General features: G+C 36.7%; 4 protein-coding genes across 4 annotated transcripts in view; all 4 read left to right on the forward strand.

Moving 5' to 3' along the window:
• The window catches only part of LOC132178300 (long-chain-alcohol oxidase FAO1-like), a 1,952-nt gene extending 1,168 nt beyond the window's left edge, over positions 1–784 (forward strand). The window contains exon 3 of the mRNA XM_059590743.1: positions 719–784. Within this exon, the coding sequence (XP_059446726.1) occupies positions 719–784 (66 nt within the window). The remainder of the gene's footprint in view (positions 1–718) is intronic.
• A 615-nt stretch (positions 785–1,399) lies between these two features.
• On the forward strand, positions 1,400–5,908 carry LOC132179616 (KIN14B-interacting protein At4g14310-like). Its single transcript, XM_059592359.1, has 3 exons — positions 1,400–3,303; positions 3,720–4,333; positions 5,212–5,908. Exons 1-3 carry the CDS (start codon positions 1,606–1,608, stop codon positions 5,741–5,743), a joined length of 2,844 nt encoding a protein of 947 aa, XP_059448342.1. The 5' UTR covers positions 1,400–1,605; the 3' UTR covers positions 5,744–5,908.
• A 1,933-nt stretch (positions 5,909–7,841) lies between these two features.
• On the forward strand, positions 7,842–13,784 carry LOC132179097 (long-chain-alcohol oxidase FAO1-like). Its single transcript, XM_059591736.1, has 3 exons — positions 7,842–8,138; positions 8,250–8,522; positions 11,924–13,784. Exons 1-3 carry the CDS (start codon positions 7,917–7,919, stop codon positions 13,664–13,666), a joined length of 2,238 nt encoding a protein of 745 aa, XP_059447719.1. The 5' UTR covers positions 7,842–7,916; the 3' UTR covers positions 13,667–13,784.
• A 6,455-nt stretch (positions 13,785–20,239) lies between these two features.
• Positions 20,240–23,744, forward strand: part of LOC132179048 (long-chain-alcohol oxidase FAO1-like) — a 6,528-nt gene continuing 3,023 nt past the window's right edge. Inside the window, exons 1-2 of the mRNA XM_059591669.1 lie at positions 20,240–20,464; positions 20,566–20,838. Of these exons, the coding sequence (XP_059447652.1) occupies positions 20,243–20,464; positions 20,566–20,838 (495 nt within the window). The 5' untranslated portion in view covers positions 20,240–20,242. The remainder of the gene's footprint in view (positions 20,465–20,565; positions 20,839–23,744) is intronic.

Genomic DNA, 23,744 nt, shown 5'->3' on the forward strand with positions numbered 1-23,744 from the left:
ACACTACAAATGATGTCCGTCCTATAGTGACCATCCATTAGGGAATAATTATGCCTTAATCACGAAATCATTGGATTCAAAGTCCACACACACATTTGACCATAATTTATGTTTGAAATTTCTTAGTCTATATTAATGATATACAATAATGTTTAAGGATTTATGTTAGTTGTCTTGGATAATTTATTTCCACTTTTCGTTATAAGATATTATAATAATTAGTTGTCAAAATTAAATAAATTTAAGGGTTAAATACTTAAAAACCCATTAGGGTTTAAACTCTTTATTTTTTGCCCATTAGATTTTCGTTTTTATCAGAAGAAGTACTTGTTGTTTTTATAAAGACAGAAATGATACTTCCGTTAAAATTTTGTTCAAAATTTAACGGAACGCTACGTTAGCACCAATTAAATTGTGCCACATGTTATATAATTATTATTTTTTATTTAAACAAAAAATTAAAAAATTATATTTTTTTAAAAAAATAAATAAAAATTTTGCCCACCCACTGGCCATTTGCCACCCCCTTTTGCTATAAGTTGGCCCGGCCACCCCACCTAGCCGGTATGGGGGTGGAGAGCCACCCCACTACCGGATGGGGGTGGCCGAGCCACCTCAAGGAGATTTTGGGGTTGGCCTAAACCATCCTAGTGGATTTGGCATCAATGATGGGTCCACCATCGATGCTAATAAGTCATTTATGTTATATGGTGCAAAGGTGACCGGAGGATTTGGTGGCATGCTGGTTACACCAGTCGACACGGGACCTGAGCACCTGGCATGACTCCATTACTAGAGGAACATGATAAAGTGAATAACATATTACATGTTGTTGGCCTTCTAATTCCTATCCTCATCCTTGCAGTGTTGTTCTTCTATTTGAAGCTTGGAGATGAAGATGTTAAATCTAAGTTCTCGCAGCTCAAGGGGAAACAAGATCCAATACTGGATACGATTAGCAAAATCTACTTGGGGGTGGCTCGGCCGTGGGGGTGGGGTGGCTGGCCACCCCCAAATGCCAAAATTTTTAATTTTTAAGTTTTTTGAAAAAATATAATTTTTTAATTCTAAAAAATAAAATAAAAAAGTAATTATATAACACATAATACAATTTGATTGGTACTGACGTGATATTTCGTTAAGTTCTGGACAAAATTTTAACGGAAGTACCATTTTCATTTTTATGAAAATCACATGTATGTGATAAAAATAAAAAATAAAAATCTAGAGAATAAAAAATAAAAAGTTAAAACCCTAAGAAGATTTTTAGTATTTAACCATAAATTTAATTTTGAAATTACTGTTATGGGCATCCAACACCACGAAATATCCTCATATGAAAGTGAAACAGAAACATGTGAATATTCCTAAATGCCTTGGTTTGGTGCAACCCTCCAAATAGAGGGATAAACTTCAAAACTCAAAACTAGATTTCATTTCCCGCCCAAAACCACACAAATCTTTTCCTCATCTTTCTCTTCTTCAACATATCATGATATTATAGTCAAAAAGCTCCGTTTTCAAATCTCATCTTCTTACTCTCAGAAAGCCCATAACATATTCAAATAAATTTATTCTATTTTTTTTCGAAACAAACACCCCCAAATGTCCGCTTCATCGGCTCGCCGGCTCAGGGACCATGGAACCACCGGCGCCGGAGTCGCTGCCAAGCCCTCCAAAGCCCTAACCCCGATCTGGGTCTCCGGAAAAAGCCCCACCGTTGGTTTGCAGAGATCATCATCTTGCGGCAAAGAGAACCCCAGGACCGCATCTCGGACCCGAGACCTGGCCCAGAAACCCGTGATCCGGCCCGTGCCACGCGTCGACAAGGCCGCAGCCGCCGCCCGGTCAGTGGATCCCGGGAGCGACAGTGGCACACGAGTCCGGTGGTCCACGTCGTCGGCGCCAAGAGGTAGGAGCCCTAGCCCTTCTGAGTTGATTAGGGGTTTCTCAGATCGGAGGGTTTCGGTGGGTGCGAGTGTTGGTGGTAAGGGATTGGAGAGTGGAAAGCAGAGAAAGGGATTTAGGGATTCGAGTGTGAATGGGAGTGAAGGGAAGACTAATGGGGTTAGGGCTTTTAGGGATCGTAAAGAAAGTTGTAGAATTGGTGTCAACTCGGAGAAAAGGAGTGGACTTTATGAGGATTTGGAGATGAAAGTGGAGGAAAATGAGAAGAATTTGAAAGAAATTAGGAGTTTGGAGAACTGTAATGGTAAAGTTAATTTAGGCTCAAATGTGATAAAATTGAGTGCGGTTGGTCGCATTTTTGATGAAAAGGTTCGTGATGGTGCCGGGGTTGATGAGTTTTTGAAGTCGAATAAGGAAGTCGTGAAGGTTGGAAATGATGTTGGTTTGTGTGTGGAGGGGCGTGTTGAGAACACTTTGGATAATGGGAAGGTTTTGGAGATTCCGAAAGATAAAGGGTTAGATGGTAACAAGTATCCAAGCAAGCTCCATGAGAAGCTTGCGTTTTTGGAAGGGAAAGTTAAGAGGATTGCGTCGGATATTAAGCGGACAAAGGAGATGCTGGATATGAATAACCCGGACTCTTCGAAGATAATACTTTCTGATATTCAGGACAAGATTTCAGGGATTCAGAAGGCAATTGGTAATGTTGGAGGCGAATCAGATGGTAAAATAGGATTGTCGAGAGGAGCTGGTGATGGAGAGAGCAGGATTATAGTTCAGAAGGAAAAGAGTAAGGAAGCGTATAGTGTTAATACTGTTAAAAGTTCTGTGAAAGGATTGAGTAGCGAGGAACTGGAAGCTAGACTCTTTCCTCATCATAAGTTGCTCAGAAATCGGACTTTTCTGAAAGTAACATCAGCAGGTTCTCAGAGTCACGAACCTCATTTTGAAGGACCAAATTGTGAGTTAAAGGTGGATAAGAAGTCGTTTAGCCCCATTGATGATAACCCTATAGCAATGGAGTTCTTAGCTTCCCTGAATACGGAGCAAACTAAAGTCACCATAAGGGATGGGCAGGCTGGTTTGGAATGTTGTGAAGTTCAAGAAATGGATGGTGATACGTCTACGGGAGTATCAGATTGTTCAAATGTGTTCAATGGAAAGCGTGATGTTGAGCTAGTTCTCACAACTGACGAGAGACTTGATGATTTTGATGATCAGGAGAGAATTCAGGGTGCAATAATTGGTGAGGAGACAGAAGATTCTTGCATTGATCAGCTGAATGAAATTGGCCATAAGGCTTCAACAGCAGGATGGTTTATCTCTGAGGGGGAGGCGGTCCTTCTTGCCCACGATGATGGTTCTTGCTCATTTTATGATATTGTTAATTGTGAGGTGTGCAATATAGTTATCTGTTGCTGTTCCATTTCTATGAAGTGTTTATATACTTACCTATTCTGATTTGATTTGCCAATTTCTTTTCTCTTAGAAGTGATTTTATCCATCTCCAACTGAAAAATACTAACAAATAAAATTCAGATCACTTCTACATGCAGCATGTCAATGATGTGCTTTTTGGATATATTGATTGTTTTGCTCGAGTTCTTGATTTGATGATTTATTTTCACTATAATTCTCTCTCTCTCTCTCTCTCTTCTTCCTTTATAAACCTGAAGCATGTTTATATGAACGAATTACATGACTTGTTTGGATGGCTTTACGAATGTATTGTTGCAAGCACGAACATAAGCAAAGAGTTAGCACTGTATTAAAGATATCTCTTGTCCTCTGATGGTCCATCTTTGTTTCAGGAGAAGGCTGAGTACAAACCTCCGTCAGGAGTCTCACCTGGTATATGGAGGGATTGTTGGATAATTCGTGCCCCTGGTGCAGATGGTTGCTCAGGAAAATATGTTGTGGCTGCGTCTGCTGGGAATGCTATCAGTCCAGGCTTTTGCTGTTGGGATTTCTACTCCAAAGATGTGCAAGCTTTCCAACTTGAGGGTGGAGCAGCCACTTCAAGAACAGTACTTGGTCCCTTACCGAATAATATTGGGCACAGAAGAAATTCTATTCTTGATAATCTGGTCCCGGAAAATCAACAATGGTGGTATAAACCCTGTGGACCTCTTATCATCTCAACTGCCAGCTGTCAGAGAGGTGTGAGAATTTTTGATATCCGTGATGGGGAGCAAATTATGAAATGGGAGGTGCAGAAGCCTGTGTCAACAATGGATTATTCAAGCCCATTACAGTGGAGAAGCAGGGGAAAAGTTGTTCTAGCTGAAGCAGAAGCAATCTCCGTGTGGGATGTGAACTCTCAAAGTCCTCAAGCACTATTATCTGTGTCTTCATCTGGTCAGAAAATTTCTGCTCTTCATGTGAACAATACTGATGCTGAATCAAGTGGTGGGGTTCGTCAAAGGTGAGCGGCAACCTTTTCTTTTAGCTTTCTTCACTGTTTGTCCCTTGATATTATTCTGATGCAGGACACTATAGTCACAAAAATAACACAATAAAATTAGAGCAAAGAGAGGAGAAATAACCTAAAAGAGGAGAGATAAAGAAGAGAGAAGAATCTATGGGGGAGAAAGAGAGAAGCTAGGGGAAGAGAAAGAGAGGAGGAGGGGGGAGAGAAAGAGAGAAGAATTAGTTCTTCAATTATTTTCTTCCATCGAGTTTGCCTCCATTGATGTAAAAATCACACTTACATAGTCTCATGACTAACCCCTAACCCGGATTTACGGAAAAGCTCAAAAGCACTCTAGGGCTACCAAATTATTGAATTACCAAAAACAACACCATTGATTCCTAAAAACTAAATGCTAATAACCCAATTAACGAATAGGACCTAAATAAAATAAAAGTAAACTTTTTGTCTCGCCCTTTGCATCATATTTCTCTTCTACATTTTCTGTTATCCATATTTTTCATACTTGGCATTTGTAGCTTGGTCAATTCATTCTATACTATTTGTTTGTATGGTTTTTTTTTTTTTTTTTTTTTTTTTTTCAGATCAATTTATTCGTATAGAGATATGTTTTTCTTTGTTCTTCTAAAGATATATTTTCTGAAGTCTTAGTACTGTTCTGAATCTGATAAATGATAATTATCTGCTTCTGATTATTGATTGCCTCTCTTGGCAAAATGATGTATAATATATGGGTGTGGAAATACTAGCAGCATATGAATGTAAGAATGCTTTTTAAAATTTTCTTTTAGTAGTAAATAAATAAATGCATGAAGATCTTGTACCAAATTTCTTTTACCAGGTCTAACATGGTTGATACATGGTAAATGCAGAGTAAGTTCGTCAGAAGCAGAAGGACATGATGGTGTTTTCTGCACTGCGGATTCCATTAATATTATGGACTTCCGCCACCCATATGGTGTAGGTCTTAAGATACCAAAACTTGGTGTCAGTGCGCAGTCAGTTTTCTCTCGTGGAGATTCTGTCTTTCTTGGCTGCTCTAATGTAAGGTCAAGAGGGAGAAAGCAAACTTCTTCACAGGTGCAACAGTTCTCGTTGCGCAAACAAAGGCTATTTAGCACTTACGAATTGCCAGAATCCAATGCACACTTCCATCACTCAGCAATAACACAAGTATGGGGAAATTCAAGCCTTGTAATGGGTGTTTGTGGACTGGGGCTATTTGTATTTGATGCCTTGAGGGACGATCCATTGCAGTCTTTCACCATTGATTCTGGAAGCACTAAAAATGTTAGAGACGCCATTGGTCCAGATGACATGTATTCTCCTTCCTTTGATTACTTGTCCTCTCGTGCTCTCGTTATATCAAGAGATCGCCCAGCTATGTGGAGGCACTTATCATAGGTATATGATGCATGCCTGAAACCCTTTTGCTTGTTTTGTCTGGGAAAAAGGATTATCAGCAAAAGAATGTACTGCTTTTTGCGTTCTGTTCTGTCATGCTTTGTAAGATGTTTGAAATGACATGTGCCATATTTATATTTATTGAAGTTGAACTTATTGTGTAAAGATTGGAATAGGTGTCTTGGTGAATTTCTTGTATACTATGCTTTGGCATGATTGTTCCAACTTTAGTAATACCAAGAACCAGATGAAAAGGAGAAGACTGCTGTAGAGGGACAGCTTAGCGACATGAATTATATATTCAATGCCATTTTTCATTTTGTCCGAGCCTTTGGATCACTGGTACTTTTTGTTTTATTACTCAACAGATAATTGCTTGCAGCAGTATAAGGGCATGTTTTGTAATGTTTCTCAAAAATTGTTTTTGAAGACCCGTTTTTGAGAAATATAGATGTTTACGAGCGTGCGTTATACACACTTCAAAGTGTTTATTCCTTAACATGACAGTGAAAATCACTCTTAGATGAAATAATAAATGAAAGTATATGTAAGATTCAATGATAGTTTTCAATTACGTCAGGTAATGAGCACTTGAAAGTAAACAGTTAAAGGTACTAGTAGCATTTTTCGCCAACAATCTTTGATGGCAAATCATAATTGAGAAGAAGATTCCAGAGGTTTTGAATGCAAACCCTAACCTCCAAACACAGTCCCAGAACCGTCCTTGAAGTTCCTCCACACAGCAGCAACTAAGGTAGACGATTTCTTAAAGAAAATACATGCTGATTTTGTCTTTTAGCCATCACTACAATAGACTACTTTTGCCATCTTCTCTTTATTTGCTTTCCCCCTCAATTTCAACCACCTATCACGGGGTTAATGGTGGATTTTAACGATATATCACTTCGGAGTCTGTCGATGGTGGTAATGACAACAGCGACGATCGATGTGGATGTTTGTGTGAGAAAGAGAGATGAAGGTGTGATTGAATGTGACTAAAACACAAGGATTAAGATTAATATTTTTTTTTATATTAAATGTAATACTTTATTTTTAAAATTGAATATAAAAATAGCTTAAATAAGGAAATTGTAACAAAAGCATGAAAACTGGTAACAAGAAAACAAACCCAGAGATATGATGCCGGAGTTCCGGGCATGGGAGAATCTAGAGTTTTTCTTCCATCTCTTCATGATAACGCACCTTACACGATATACGCATGTCGCAGCTAGCAGTTGAGGTTTTGCGATTGTTTAGCAGACTTTATTGCTCACGTGCTCTCCTTTTCGGTGAAGCACAGACCGGTAACAACTAGGCTCATCAAGTGTTAGACCACCTCCGGGTCCCGCCATCTCCGATCAGGAGAAGGTCCACATACAGACGTGAAACGTAGCCGATTAATTTGTTGGGGAATCTACATCTGTTGGTGGGCTGTCTGTCTCAATATCATTTGTGGTTCTTGTTCATTGCACATCAACAATTATAATAACAAACCCTTAAAAGGGAATGGCCCTCCCACAGTCCCACCCTCAATTAGGCAAGAAGTGGCTCGGTCACCTCTTTCAACTACTTTTTTAGTTGACCAAATTATGCCTATGGCCACTCAATTTTTTTATTTATTTTTACTATTTAAGGGTGGTTCTGCCACCCTACCCCATTTGGCAAGGGGGGCTAATTTGGTTTTTTTTTTTTTTTTTTTTTTTTTTTCAAATTTAAAAGGGTATTTTTGTTTTGACCATGAATAACAGGCAAGGGAAAAAAAATTGTATTTTCTTAATTTAAAAACTCTTGCCACGTCACTTTAAAATTTTTTTGGGTTCATTTATTTGACTTTCTAACATTTTTTTTTTTTTAAAAAAAAAAAATTTAAGATTATTATTATTATTTTTTTGGTAGGCTTGCAAGGCTTTGACAATTTTTTTGATAATTTAAAGAGATATCTAGAAGACACTATAAATTAGATAGTAGACCATAGATGGAGGGGATTGATTTCTTTTCTTGTTAGTTTAGTTTTACCCTTACAAAATATAATTAATGTAATAAATCTAAGTGTATATCCTTACGTCAATAGGTTCCCTTTCGAAGAGTACAACTCATCCATATAAAACTCCCTTTATTAGAGTTAGAGACCCAACTGCGAAGGAGAGAGAGACACAAAGAGAGAAGTAGAAAGATGAGAAGAAAGAGCCATCCTCTGTTGAGGGGAGGGAGAAGAGGAGAGAGCAAATACAGTCATACGTTTACAGCAGCTGAGATGCAATCACTGGGTAGCATTTGTGAGACTATATTACCCTCTTTGCCATCCAATTCTTTGGAGGGAGAGGAATACCAACCCAGCAATGTTTTGCAGTCCTTCTGCAAAGCTTCTGGGTCTCAAACTCCAATCCCTGATCAGGTTCGCCCTCTCTCTCTGTCTCTGTCTCTGTCTCTGTCTCTTTACAGTCAATTGTCAAGTAGAAGTCAATTTTATTTTTTTTCCTTGTGATATTGGAACGAGATCGAACAGGTTGCAGAGCTTTTAGTGAAGAGGGCATTAAAAGAATCTCTGATATTAACGAGAGTGGTTTTATGGCTGCTGGCCACTAGATTGGGTACCTTGTTGCTTTGTGGATCTCTTTGTTTTTGTGAGGAATGGCCTTTCATTCAGAGCTTTTCTCGTATACCATTGGAGAAGAGGGAGCAAGTTCTGCAGAAGTGGTCTAGAAGTAGATATCTGACACCTGTCAGATGTGCATTTGTTTACATCAAAATCTTGTGCCTCTTTGTCTTCTTCTCTCAGGTACTGCCTTTTCACTCTGTTATTATGTCTTGCCTAGTAGGTCTGATATCATGTTATAGATCACCACTTACCACCTGGAGATTGAAAAAACAGAGAAAAAGTAAAAAGAAAATAATTATCTAAAGCAGTACATTTTTGGTGAGTTAGGATAAAGAAAGCTATGGAATTTAAACAAAAGTAACAAAAAAATAATATGCCTGTTTCTTGAATTTCCTTGTTGTTTAATATGTTTTAGCTCCAATTTTTAATTCCAAACGGAACTTGTACCAAGAAAGTCAAATGATAATTGGATCCAAATATTGACAAATTGGATCCAAATTTTGACAAAAAGGTTCGATTCGGCCCCACTGAAAGCAACACGTTCGGTCGAAAATAATTTATTGAACTAAGTTGAGTAACAAAGTTCGGTCAAATATATGGAAAAAATATATATAAAAAAGCCCTTCTAACTAATACTCGTTTTCCTAAAGAGTCCTCACCTTGTTTAAAAAGGGGTAAAGTAGACCATCAAATTTTTTATTTAGTTACTAAAAGATTAGGGGTATTATAGGAATATAAAAAAGATGTGGTTCTTTTGACATACTTTAGTAATTTGATGAACTACTTTAATACATTTTGAATATTACAAAGCTTTATTGCAAACGACGGTTGGTTTGTGGGTTTTTTTTTTTTTTTTTTTATATTTTCCCCCAATATATTTTAATAAAAGTTTATGTACCCTAAAATCGATATCCACATATGCATATGCAAATAATGATTTTTGTTAACTACATCCGCATATGCATGTGTGGATAGTGGATAACGAATACTGAATAGTTACGGATAGTGAATGCGGGTAGTTAATATCCATCCCTGCCTGTGTTTACACCCCTAATTAGTTATTTGGGTTAAATTTACTTTACTTTTATTTTTCAATTCGAACTCCAATATTTAAAAATTGGCAATATATCTTTTAATATTTTAAAAATTTTATATTTACACATTTCGTTATTAATTTTTGTTTAATTGAATAAAAATTAAAAATAAAAAAACATTCAGAGTAATTAATGAAATTACACAAAAGTAATGTCGTATTTAATAATTGCCTGCTTGGTGGGTGTTTCTCGTACCTCGTTGTCTCTTTCACTTCATTTTATTCGAGGACATTGATATGCAGTGAAAACTGAAAAGCCTCTCAATAATTCGAATAGCTTTATTTCGCTGTCAGAGTCTTAAATTTTATTAATTGTTCCACCAATACCCAATACTTTTACACTAATATTATCATATCGAAAGAAAAAAGCAATAAACCAATTACACCAATTAACTATATTCTTAATTAGATCAAGACTTCTTACCAAATATAAAGCAGTTTAATTCATTAACACTTTAGAAGATTTTAGATTAACATCGACATCGCATGCATTTGATCCAAATCGGATCAATTATTCATTCCCATAATTCTTTCTAGCTTCATAAACGACTCAAACTTAAGACTTGATATCATTTAATTGGTTATTAATTTGTCTTATAATAAACAAGCTTGATGTAATTTTAACTCAAGCAATCTTTTCTCATTGAATAAAACAACATAATATTTTTACTATAAAAATAGCCCTTTTCATTTCACTTACGATTATTGCAAGTATAAGTGCCCTTCATGTAGCACATAATCTTTTAAAAACTATGTTAATGATGATCTCATTACAAAATGTCAATACAATCCGATTCCTACATTAATTTTTTAATTCTTTCTCTCACTCTCTTATATATATTCTCTTTTTTCTTATTATAAGATTATAAACAATACTATAAAAATAATAATAATAAAAAGTTAGGTGACTCTATACAAATTTATATTGGTCAAACTGAACATATATTAATTAAGCTCATTTAATAAGCAAGTGTAAATTTTTGTTGTTCAAATCCTCATAATGAGAGCAAAATTACTGTATAAAAGAAAACCTTTATCTCTCCTCAAACAAAACGGTCCTCCCTCCCCTTTCCTCTCCATTTCTTGCCTTCTTGGAGGTCCTATCCGCCTCTTTTGAGGTCTTATATTTGTTCAGCAGCACCATCAGCCCCTCCTCCATCGCTAGTCGCCCGGTTTCAGCCCACTTACGTTGTCCTCAACCCCGGATCCGCAAACTTTATGAATTTTTTGGATTTGATTTTTTCAAAATCAGATTTGTCAATTACAGGAAGCCACACCCACAAACACGCCACTCCACCGTGATCCTAGGAACCTTTGCTTCCAGTCGCCATCAGCTGTGCCTTCGCATCACCACGCGTCGGGGCGTGGTCTATACGCGCTTCACGCCCTGCACAGCGCGTGAAGCCTTCCTCTGCCCCTCCCTGCTGCCGCCGACCTCTTTTGGTGTTCCCCGGTGACCCCCCAGCCACCACTGCTGGCGTATGGCCCTCACGCGCGAGCAAGTGGCTTCCATGCACCGGGACACGCCGCCTTCCTCCGTCTTGTCCACCGCCGGTGCTACTATCCCGTTATAAATTAAATTAAGAAAAAATTGATCTCATTCTCTTTCTTATTTGAAAATAGTGAAAATATAATAATATATACATCGTTAGGTATGTAAAATTTAATTTAAACTATAAAATAGGAACCTATTATATGTACATCTCTGGTCAATCTCTCTTACATCTTTTTTCAAATATGAATCATACAGATCCAATGGTTAATTTGAACAAAAAAAAAAAATGTATGGTGATGGACCCAAAATGTACCAAAGAAGTAAAAAAAAGGCATTTCTCATAAAATAGTTGTCTCAATTTCACTAAACATTTGAGTTTATCCGTATCTTGAAAAGAATGAAAAAATTAAGAACACATAAAAAGGATGGGTGGTGTGGAGAGAGAAAAGCCGAGTTTTGAAGGAATCGAAGAAAGTGGAAGTTAGGTGGATAGAATAATGCTATGTATTACATTTTTATTAGTTGATGTGGTAGTTTCAAGTTCTAATACCGGCCTTTGTTAAAAAGAAAAAATAAAATAAAAAATTCATGGATTGGTTGAAACTGTTACATTAACTTGGTTAAGATTATTATATCAGCATGCATGTTGAGATAATTTGTAAAATAAAAATGTTGTAATTACCCTTTACGAATAAGTTGTAGTATGATTTGGTAGAAATAATTTGGTTTCACTATGGTGACGGAGAGATCTGGGGTTGGATTTTTCGAGGCTCTTGATTGATTGGAAAAGGATATGAAAAATGTTGGTGGTATGACTAATACTAATACTATGTAGCAGATTGCTAAATGACTGTTATACAATTGAAAAATGTTGATATGTTATTATATAACAATCATATAATACTTTACTAAATAGTATTTTTTGTTTGGTTTATGAGTTGTGATTCTTGTTTGAGCGTATTCATCATTCCCTTATGTCGTTTCATTCTTCAGGTGGATGAAAATGGTGAAAACCCCGCATGGGAAGCCATTGGATATCACGTGGACAATGATGAGGACCCTTCTGAAGTCCCTCAAAAAAGGCCTCTTGAGAAGGGAATGGTAGAAACTATGCACGAAACTGAGTTAACACTTGTGCATTCCCTTGCCCAGAAAGGTATTAAAGCTAGACTAGACCCCAGGGACAACCTCTTCAAAATCGAATGTGATGTTGTAGTTGTTGGCTCTGGGTGTGGAGGAGGTGTTGCAGCTGCTGTGCTTGCATGTTCAGGCCACAAGGTCATTGTTCTTGAGAAAGGGAACTATTTCACTGCTTCTGATTATTCTTCTTTAGAAGGCCCTGCCTGGGAGCAACTATATGAAGCAGGAGGACTCCTTCCGTCTACGGATGGGGGAAAGATTATTATGGCAGGTTCAACTGTTGGTGGTGGCTCTGCTGTTAATTGGTCAGCATCTATCAAAACTCCGGATGAAGTGCTTCGGGAATGGGCTGAGGACTGCAAGATCCCACTGTTTGGGGGCCCTGAATATCGTTCTGCAATGGATACTGTGTGTTTGAGAATTGGTGTAACAGAGAATTGTGTGGAGGAGGGTTTCCAAAACCAAGTATTGCGAAAAGGGTGTGAGAATTTAGGTCTTAAAGTTGATTATGTGCCACGAAATTCATCCGAGAATCACTATTGTGGATCTTGTGGTTATGGTTGTGCAAAAGGGGACAAAAAAGGGACTGATTCTACTTGGCTTGTGGATGCAGTGGATCATGGTGCAGTGATCATAACAGGATGTAAAGCTGAGAGATTCATTCTTGAAGAGAACAAGAGTGGAAGCAAACGAGCAAAGAAATGCAGGGGAGTTGTAGCAAAGACTGTGACCAAAAACATCACAAAAATGCTGCAGATTGAGGCCAAAGTAACCATCTCTGCATGTGGGGCTCTTTTAACACCACCTCTAATGATATCTAGCGGATTGAAGAACCGTAACATTGGCCGCAACCTTCATCTCCACCCTGTTGTTATGGCCTGGGGATACTTTCCAGAATCAAATACAATGCTCAAGGGTAAAAGCTACGAGGGTGGAATAATCACATCGGTCCACAAGGTGGTAGGAGAAGACTCAAATATTGTAAGAGCCATTATAGAAACTCCAGCATTAGGGCCGGCATCATTTGCCGTTTTATGTCCTTGGGAATCTGGCCTAGACATAAAGAAAAGGATGGTGAAGTATGCAAGAACTGCTCATTTGATTACCATAATTAGAGACTCGGGCTCTGGAGATGTTAGGGTGGAGGGAAGGATAAACTACAGAGTTGATGCATCAGACAGAGAAAACCTCAGGGCTGGGTTAAAGCAGGCATTGAGAATTTTGGTAACAGCCGGGGCTGTTGAGGTGGGCACCCATCGAAGTGACGGTCAGAGACTCAAATGCAAAGGAATTAGCGAAAAAGAAGTGGAGATGTTTCTGGACACGGTGTCTACTGCAGAAGGGCCATTGTCACTTGTAGAGAATTGGACACCACTTACCTCTGCCCATCAAATGGGTAGCTGTAGAATGGGGATTGATGACAAAGAAGGAGCGGTTGATGTGAATGGGGAAAGTTGGGAAGCAAAAGGCCTCTTCGTTTGTGATGCTAGTGTTCTGCCAAGTGCTGTTGGTGTCAATCCCATGATCACCATTCAGTCAACTGCTTACTGCCTTTCAAAGAAAATAGCCGAGTCCATACAAAAAGTACCCTTCTAAAGCTTCTTCATTCCTCTTATTGTTCTTTTATCATACACACGATCTGCATCTACGCAGAACACACACGCACACTTTGTGTTGATGATTGGATGCATATATTGTACTCTTTTTATTTTTATTTTTTATGAATAAAATTTTATTTGACAGTAAAAAAAGAAGTAAATGGTTATTCAAAATATCATTCCTTGGAAGCTTACTAGGACCAATCACTTTGGTAGTTGTTAATTGAAGCATGCTATTCCAATATCAAGAGGACATGTTTTTGGTGTATAATAAAAATTAGTGGAGAATACCTTTAACCCCCAAAAGTATCGTCACAGTGTCGTTCTGCTCACATGAACAGTTCTTAGAACATGCGTTGCGGAATAAGATTTCGAATGTCATAAAAGATTTTGGCTTTCCTTATTAGACAACGGATTAATATCTAATTCTAATTTGTTATTTAATTTACTAACAAAAAAGTCGGCCAATGATTAGTCAAAATCGGCTAGGGTTTAATGTAAAAATGAGTTAAACATGGTTGGAAAAAAAAATAAGTATAGCTCAGGAAAAAAAAAGAAGAAGATATATTACACATCGTTCTGATGTTCATTTGTGGTTCATCTCTTTTGCAAATCAGCGATTGTACTTGTAGGTCCCAAAAGTCCAATAGATAATTTGCCAAAATACTGTATAAAGGTGTACAGTGAATGTTATTAACTAGAATGATTTGTAGCATTTTTTTTTTTTTAAAAAAAAAAATTTGCATACCAACTTGGAAAGAAAAACACAAATTGACACATTAATGTCATTTTAGTCCAATGTCATTTTAGTCACATGACTACTACTATCATAGATAGATTGGGAGGTGGGTTGCTATGGACCATTGTCCCCTCGTAATCTTTTGAAATCTTACCTTAAAAGGTGAAATTTTAATTGATTGCCCCTACCCATTAAAAAAAGCTTGGCCTACCCATTAAAAGACTTGGCCCTATCATTAAAAGACTTGGGTCCCTAAGGGGTAACTCAATTGGTAGGGAACAAGTCCTTATGAAGCGAATGTCACTAGTTGGAATTCCCTCTCCCCTCCCTTGTGTGGACGTGTCAAAAAAAGAAAAGAAAAAAAGAAGACTTGGACTTGGCTGTTGGACAATTACCTTTATATTATATTAATCACTTATTATTATTCAAATAAAAGAAAGGAAAAAAAAAATACAAAATTAGTCCTTATAGTTTGTTTAATTTACAATTAAATCCATGTGGTATTAAAATGAATTCAAAGGTTCATGAGGTATGCCAAAAAAACAATTTAGTCCTTATAGTCAAATTCCACCTCCTTTGTGAGGGTTTCCAACCTCCTCTATGAGGGTTTTCCACTTTCTTGTGAGGGTTTCTAGGGGAGGAGGAATGGATCTTTTTCCTCTCCTCCTCCCCTCTTTCCTCTTTTCTTCCTTTGTTTTCTGTCAAGTTCTTTGCCCTTTTTTTAGTTCTTCTCGACCAGACCAGAAGCTCTGGCCATTTTTTTTCCCTCCGCTTAGCCTCCTTCGCTCCGTCACCGTCATCCATGCCACTACCACACCACTTGTCCTCTTCTCAAAGATGTTGGTGTTTTTAGATCTAGTTTTTTGAAAATTAGATCTACTCTATTCCACCAGTTTCTTCTGCCCACTCGCCTATCCATTGTGCTCGTTGTCATCCCAGCTCTGTGTCATCGCCCGCCTCGCACAGTTCCATCCACCACGCTTGGCGTGTGGGCTCCACTCTCTGGAGCGTGGCTCGCACTTGCCAGAGTGTGTCTTGCACTCGCCATCCAGTGAGCTCCATCTTCCGTGCCGCGATTGTTGTTGCTTCTTGTTGGTTGTTTTGTTTATTTTTTTATTTTATTATTTTTTTTATGGGTTATTGTCTCCTTGTGCTGCATTGGTTAGATCCAGATGCAGAGACTTTTATTACTGAATTTGTGTTGGTACCTCACTCTTCTACAGTCCCTGATTCAGACTTTGACAGTGCATCTTCGGCTTCATCTATCTTCCAGTGGATGTTGTTGGTTTCAAGTGGGAGCTCAGATAGGTTCGCCTTAATTTGTACCAATTTTGTTTCTGTAACTTCTTTGTGCGGTCCCTTGATAGGACCAGGTCACTTGTTTGACCAATTTCCTATCATTTGTAATTATTTCAGCACTGTTTTAGTTTATTTTGGGTCTGTTGTTTGAGAGCACACCCCATTTTTGTTTTTAGGATCGCACATTCTCTATTCCTTTTGGATCAAGAATGAGAATGATCCCCCCCTGTAACCATTTTCCATATTCAATTAGAAAAAAAAAAAAAAAAAAACATTGTACTTGTGGGTCCCAAAAGTCCAATGGTTCATTTGCAAAATTGTATAAAGATGTACAATGAATGTTATTAACAGAATAATTTGTAGCATTTTGCAAAAAGAAAAAAAAAGAAAAAAAAAACTTGCATACCAACTTGGAAAGAAAAACACAAATTGACACATTGATGTCATTTTAGCCACATGACTATTATTATCATAGACAGACTGGGAGAGGGGTTGGCATGGACTATTGTCCCCTCATGATCTTTTGAAATCTTACATTAGAAGGTGAAACTTTAATTGTTTGGCTCCGCCAATTAAAAAAGCTTGGCCTACCCATTAGAAGACGGAATTGGATCCTTTTCGATCCATTTTGAACTATAAAATATTCAGTTAATAGTCAGGATCTCTTTAAAGAGATCTTGAGACCATAAATAGGACATACGTCCTATTAATAAAAAAATATTATATATTTTAAAAATAATTAAAAAAACAAAATAATAAATTTTTTTTAAAAAAAAAATTAAGGGGTGACCGCCCACCCGAACCACCTCCAAGGGCCAAATGAAAAAAAAAAAAAGATTTGGCACTTGGTGTTGGCTGATCCACCCCCAAGGGCCATGGGGTGGCCGAAGCCAACCCCAGGGCCGGTCTGAGGTGGCCGGAACTACTCTCATGGTCCTTGGGGGTGGATCGGCCACCCCAAGGGCCCAATTATTTTATTTTATTTTATTTGGCCCTTGTGGGTAGCTAGCCACTCCTTATTATTATTTTTTTTTAATTTTTTATTATTATTAAAATATATATAATATATATATTTTTTATTAATATGATAGATGTCTCATTTATGACATCAGGATCTCTCTCCTAACCATTAACTGGATATTCTCAAGTCTAAAATGGACCGGAGATGATCCTATTCCTTAAAAGATTTGGCCCTATCATTAGAAGACTTGGACTTGGCTCTTGGACAATTACTTTTATACTATATTAATCACTTATTATTCAAATAAAATAAAATAAAAAACTTTTTCTCTTTTAAGTCCCTGTTTGATACATAGGGAAATAGATATTTTTTTAAAAAATGAGAAGAATAATTATTCTTTAAGGAATGTAATACATTTTTTTAAAAACACCCAAATTATTTTTTATTTTATTTTAAACTTTAAAAAATAAAAAATAAAGTGGTCGGCCACCCACAAAAGAGGTTGGGGGTGGCCACATGCACCACCCTGTTTCATTTTGGGGTGGCGGGCACCCTGAGGGCATCGGGGTTGGGCGCGACCATCCTGTGAGCGTGGTGGAGTCACGTAATGCTAGAGGTGGCCGTGCCCACCAAAGAAGTTTTGAAAAAAAAAATTAATGATGAACATTAATTTATTGAGAAAAAGGTTTTTTTTTTTAAAAAAAATTCACACTTTCAGCACTAGGCTGTAGATCGGCATTAATTTATTGAGATATATATATTTTTTTATTATTATTTTTAAATAGGACCTCTCCATTCTCCTAAAAGTTGATTTGTTTTTTTTTTTTAAATTGGGCCCAATGCGCTGCAGCTGGCCCCTCCACGTTAAAAAAAAAAAAAAAAATTTAGTTTACAAAATGAACTTTCAGGAGCACAAATTTAGTTTACAAAATGAATTTAGTTTACAAATGGCCTGATCCGACATTACAAAATTTGTCTTCTATTGCAGAATTATGCCAAGGATTGGCAAAGACAGAAAAATCAAATACATACTATCTTATTGATAGATTAATTCGTCTTATTTTGACTCTTCCAGTGTCTACAACAACTACTGATTCTTCAAAAAAAAAAAAAAAAAAAACAACTACTGAACGAGCATTTTCAACAATGAAAATTGTTAAAACACGACTATGCAACAAAATAGAGAATAATTTTCTTGCAAATAGTTTAGTTCTTTATATTGAAAGGGCAATTGCTGAGAGCTTCGATTTAGATTCGATACTTGATGATTTTATACTTTTAAAAGACCGTAAAGTGCAGTTCTAGACACTTTTTTGTATTTATGTCTTTTTGATGTAGTGCCGACATGTTATATTTCTAATATATCAATTTGAGCACATATTTATGAACTTTTATAGATATTTTTTTCGTGATGTATATATTGTGTGAATTACCAAATTTTCAGTGCGAAAAAAATTTTTAGGATGCAAAAAAAAAAATTTTAAGACGTGAATTTTTTTTTTTACGGCCCTACATTCTAAAACGTCTGGCTCCGCCACTACCTGTGGGTCCTTTGGGTATTTTCCACCGTAAATCTTTTCTCTTTTAATTTCTCGACAAAAAAAAATGCAGCACGCCGAGTTTGAAAGAAAAACAAATTGACACAGACTGACTATCCTTTCTATTTTAGTTCGAAAAGGGGTTAAATTTTCAGTGGTTGAAACCTCAGAGGCCTTGACATCGATCGGAATGGAGGAATTAAAGCAGGCCGCTGAAGCTTACTATTACAATGCCTCCCCGGAACTTCAGCGTCTAGCGGTTGAAGCTTTCCGGTCCATGGATATGAACGGGAGCGGCGGAGTGACCATGGCAGAGTTGGTCTTATTCTTCAGGCAACGAGGCTACAATATAGACCCGAATCTTTTCTATGCGTTGGACACCAACAGGAACGGTTTATTGGAATTCCATGAATTCCTTACGTTGTACTACATCCTGAAAACCCGTTATGTTTGGTGCCACAGGCGCGGATATCGGCTGCTGGGACTTTATTTTACGTGCCTCCAATGCTTCGACAGCGTTGGCCACACCTACCATCTCTGTGCAACTTGCTATGGAGCAAAGCATCACGTACATCACCACCCGGCCCACACCATCTTCTTGGATAACTACATGTTGCTACACCACATGATCATCAGGAGAACCCATCCTCCTAATTTTGCTCATGATCATAATCTGGTAATTAGCAAATGTTATATATTCATTTTTTTTTATTTTTAATGATAATGTAAATTCTTATCAACCCGCAAAATTTTTACATATTTCTTGTAAAACATAAAATTCACAAACGTAGTTTTCATAACATGGCTTGCATACCGTACCGTAATAATGTAAATCATAATATTTCCATAACATAGAATATATATATATATCATAACAATTAAGTTTCCTTCAACTCTTACACTACTACACTTCATTAAACTAACTCACCACCATTTGAACACATCACCTTCAACATATATAAAAAACACTTGCCATTTTTACATTCGAACAAAAATATTCATAAATACTCAGCAAAAAATCAACACTCTAAAATACATTAACAACACAAGTCACAACTTCAATATACCCCGGCCGCTAAACTCACCATCAACATTGCTAAAACCCCATTACAAGCTTTATCTATTTCATCAAAAAAACAACTCAACACCAATCTTAACATCGATATTTCATTAAAACGCAAAAATGATGAACATACTAATTAACAAATCACTACACTCTAAAAGTCATTAAAAACTAAACAATAGCCTCAAATACTTAACATATGTCAAACGTAAAAGGGAGAGAAGTCTTTCCACCAAGCTCCTCTCTTCAAGCTTCAAGCCCTCTCTCTCTCTCTCACAGAAGGAGGTTTCTCCCCCTTCAATTTTTGTTTAAGGCTTTGTTTGGTTTGACGTAAAATATTTTTCGTCGGAAAATGGTCCATTGAAAAATATTTTACAGTGTTTAGCATGCACGAAAATTTTATATATATATATAATTTTCATTCAATCATATTAAACTCTAAATTATCAAAATGGCCGGGACCCCATGGAAGCTCGCCTAGACCTTATAGGGACCCCACCGGGACCCGATTGAGACATTTTTATAATTTAGATTTTAATATGATTGAATGAAAAACAGGAATTTTTTTTTTTTTTTTTTTTTTTTTTTTTTCAGGAAATCATTTCCTAGGAAATTTTTTTTCCTTAAAAACATTTTCTGATGTCGGGTCTCAACGGGGTCTTGGTCGGGTCCCGGATGGGCCCTAGGGTTATTTTTGTTTTTTCTTTTTGTAGGCTTGAAAGGCCTTGATAATTTATAGAGATATTTAGAAGACATTATGAATTAGATAGAAGACGGTAGATAGAGGGGATTGATTTCTTTTCTTGTTAGTTTAGTTTTACCCTTACAAAATATAATTAATATAATAAATCTAAGTGTATATCCTTACGTCAATAGGTTCCCTTTCGAAGAGTACAACTCATCTATATAAAACTCCCTTTATTAGAGTTACAGACCCAACTGCGAAGGAGAGAGACACACAGAGAATTAGAAACATGAGAAGAAAGAGCCATCCTCTGTTGAGGGGAGGGAGAAGAGGAGAGAGCAAATACAGTCATACGTTTACAGCAGCTGAGATGCAATCACTGGGTAGCATTTGTGAGACTATATTACCCTCTTTGCCATCCAATTCTTTGGAGGGAGAGGAATACCAACCCAGCAATGTTTTGCAGTCCTTCTGCAAAGCTTCTGGGTCTCAAACTCCAATCCCTGATCAGGTTCTCCCTCTCTCTCTCTCTGTCTGTCTCTTTACAGTCAATTGTCAAGTAGAAGTTAATTTTATTTTTTTTCCTTGTGATATTGGAATGAGATCGAACAGGTTGCAGAGCTTTTAGTGAAGAGGGCATTAAAAGAATATCTGATATTAGTGAGAGTGGTTTTATGGCTGCTGGCCACTAGATTGGGTAGCTTGTTGCTTTGTGGATCTCTTTGTTTTTGTGAGGAATGGCCTTTCATTCACAGCTTTTCTCGTATACCATTGGAGAAGAGGGAGCAAGTTCTGCAGAAGTGGTCTAGAAGTAGATATCTGACACCTATCAGATGTGCATTTGTTGCCGTCAAAATCTTGTGCCTCTTTGTCTTCTTCTCTCAGGTACTGCCTTTTCACTCTGTTATTATGTCTTGCCTAGTCGGTCTGATATCATGTTATAGATCACCACTTAACACCTGGAGATTGAAAAACAGAGAAAAAGTAAAAAGAAAATAATTATCTAAAGCAGTACATTTTTGGTGAGTTAGGATAAAGAAAGCTATGGAATTTAAACAAAAGTAACAAAAAAATAATATGCCTGTTTCTTGAATTTCCTTGTTGTTTAATATGTTTTAGCTCCAATTTTTAATTCCAAACGGAACTTGTACCAAGAAAGTCAAATGATAATTGGATCCAAATATTGACAAAAAGGTTCGATTCGGCCCCACTGAAAGGAACACGTTCGGTTAATTGGACGAAAATAATTTATTGAACCAAGTAAGTTGAGTAACAAAGTTCTGTCAAATATATGGAAAAAATATAGAAAAGCCATTTAAACTAATAGACGCTTTTTAAAGAGCTCCATGATGTTTAAAAGGGGCTAAAGTAAACCATCAATTTTTTTTTTTAGTTATTAAAAGATTAGGGGTATTATAGGAATGTAAAAAAATATGTGAATTTTTTGACACACTTTAATAGTTTGATGAACTACTTTAGTACATTTTGAACATTATGAGGCATTCTTGCAAACGGCCGTCAATTTGTGGGTTTTTTTTTTCAATATATTTATATAAAAGTTTACGTACCCTAAAATTGGCATCCACATATGCATATGCAAATAATTATTTTTGTTAACTACATCCGCATATGCATGTTTGGATGGTAGATAACAAATAGTGAATAGTTGCGGATAGCGGATGCAGACCCCTGCCCGTGTTTACACTCCTAATTAGTTATTTGGTTAAATTCACTTTATCCCGTTTTTCAATTCAAACTCCAATATTTAAAAATTGACAGTAAACCCCTTAATGTTTCAAAAAATTTTAATTCAGCTCGGTTACTAATTTTTGTCTTATCATTCAAGGTAATTATGAAATTTCGCAAGAGTAATGTCGTATTTAATAATTGCCTGCTTGGTGGGTGTTTCTCATACTTCGCTGTCTCTCTCACATCATTTTATTCGAGGAAATTGATACCCAATTAAAAGCTTCTCAATATTTCTTTAAAAAAAAAAAAAAAAAGCCTCTCAATAATTTGGTGAGCTTTATTTCGCTGTCACGTGCAGTCTTAAATTTTACTAATTTCTTCCACCAATACCCAATACTTTTACACTAATATTATCATATCGAAAGAAAAAAACAATAAACCAATTACACCAATTAACTATATTCTTAATTAGATCAAGACTTCTTACCAAATATAAAGCAGTTTAATTCATTAACACTTTAGAAGATTTTAGATTAACATCGACACCGTATGCATTTGATCCAAATCGGATCAATTATTCATTCCCATAATTCTTTATAGCTTCATAAACGACTCAAACTTAAGACTTGATATCATTTAATTGGCACCAAACAACAAAAACCTTTATCCAAAAAAGCTCTCTTCTCTCTCCTCAAACAAAGCCCTCCTCTCTGCCCTTTCCTCTCCATTTCTTGCCTATTTGGAGGTCCTATCCGCATCTTTTGAGGTCTTATATTTGTTCAGCAGCACCATCAGCCCCTCCACAACCGCTAGGTGCTAGGTTTCAGCACCCTTACGTTGTCCTCAACCCTGGATCCGCAAACTTTATGAATTTTTTGGATTTGATTTAAAAAAAATCAGATCTGTCAATTACAGGAAGCCACACCCACAAATGCTCCACTCCACCGTGATCCTGGGTCCCTCTGCTTCCAAATGCCATTAGCTGTGCTGTCGTTCGATCACCACGTGTTGACGCGCTTCACGCCTTACGCAGCACGTGAAGCCTTCCTCCTCCCCTCCCTGCTGTCGCCAACCTCTTTTGGCGTTCCCCGATGACCCCCCAATCACCACTGTCGGCGCATGGGCCTCACGCTCCAACAAGTGGCTTCTGTGCACCGGGACATGCTGCCTTCCTCTGTCTTGTCCACTGCCGGTGCTACTATTCCGTTATAAATTAAATTAAGAAAAAATTGATCTCATTCTCTTTTGTATTTGAAAATAGTGAAAATATAATAATATATACATCGTTAGGTATGTAAAATTTAATTTAAACTATAAAATAGGAACTTGTTAAATGTACATCTCTAGTCAATCTCTCTTACTTCATTTTTCAAATATAGATCATACAGATCCAATGGTAAATTTGAAAAAAAAAAAAAGAAAAAAAAAAAAAGTATGGTGATAGACCCAAAATGTACCAACGAAGTAAAAAAAAGCATTTCTCATAAAATAGTTATGTCAATTTCACTAAACATTTGGGTTTATCCGTATCTTGAAAAGAATGAAAAAAATTAAGAACACAATAAAAAAGATGGGTGGTGCAGAGAGAGAAAAGCCGAGTTTTGAAGGAATCGAAGAAAGTGGAAGTTAGGCGGATAGAATAATACTATGTATTACATTTTTAATAGTTGATGTGGTAGTTTCAAGTTCTAATTAACTCTTGAACTGGCCTTTATTAAAAGAAAAAAGAAAAAAAAAAAAAAATCAAGGATTGGTTGAAACAGTTACATCAACTTGGTAAAGATTATTATTTCAGCATGACAGCATGCATGTTGAGATAATTTGTAAAATAAAAATGTTGTAATTACCCTTTATGAATATGTTGAAGTATGATTTGGTAGAAATAAATTGGTTTCACTATGGTGACGGAGAGATTTGGGGTTGGATTTTTCGAGGCTCTTGATTGACTAGAAAAGGATACGAAAAATGTCCGTGGTATGACTAATACTAATACTATGTAGCAGATTGGTAAATGACTGTTATACAATTGAAAAATGTTGATATGTTATTATATAACAATCGTATGATACTTTACTAAATAGTATTTTTTGTTCGGGATTCTT

This window comes from Corylus avellana, chromosome ca4 (genome assembly GCF_901000735.1).
Source record: "Corylus avellana chromosome ca4, CavTom2PMs-1.0".
Lineage (NCBI taxonomy): Eukaryota > Viridiplantae > Streptophyta > Magnoliopsida > Fagales > Betulaceae > Corylus > Corylus avellana.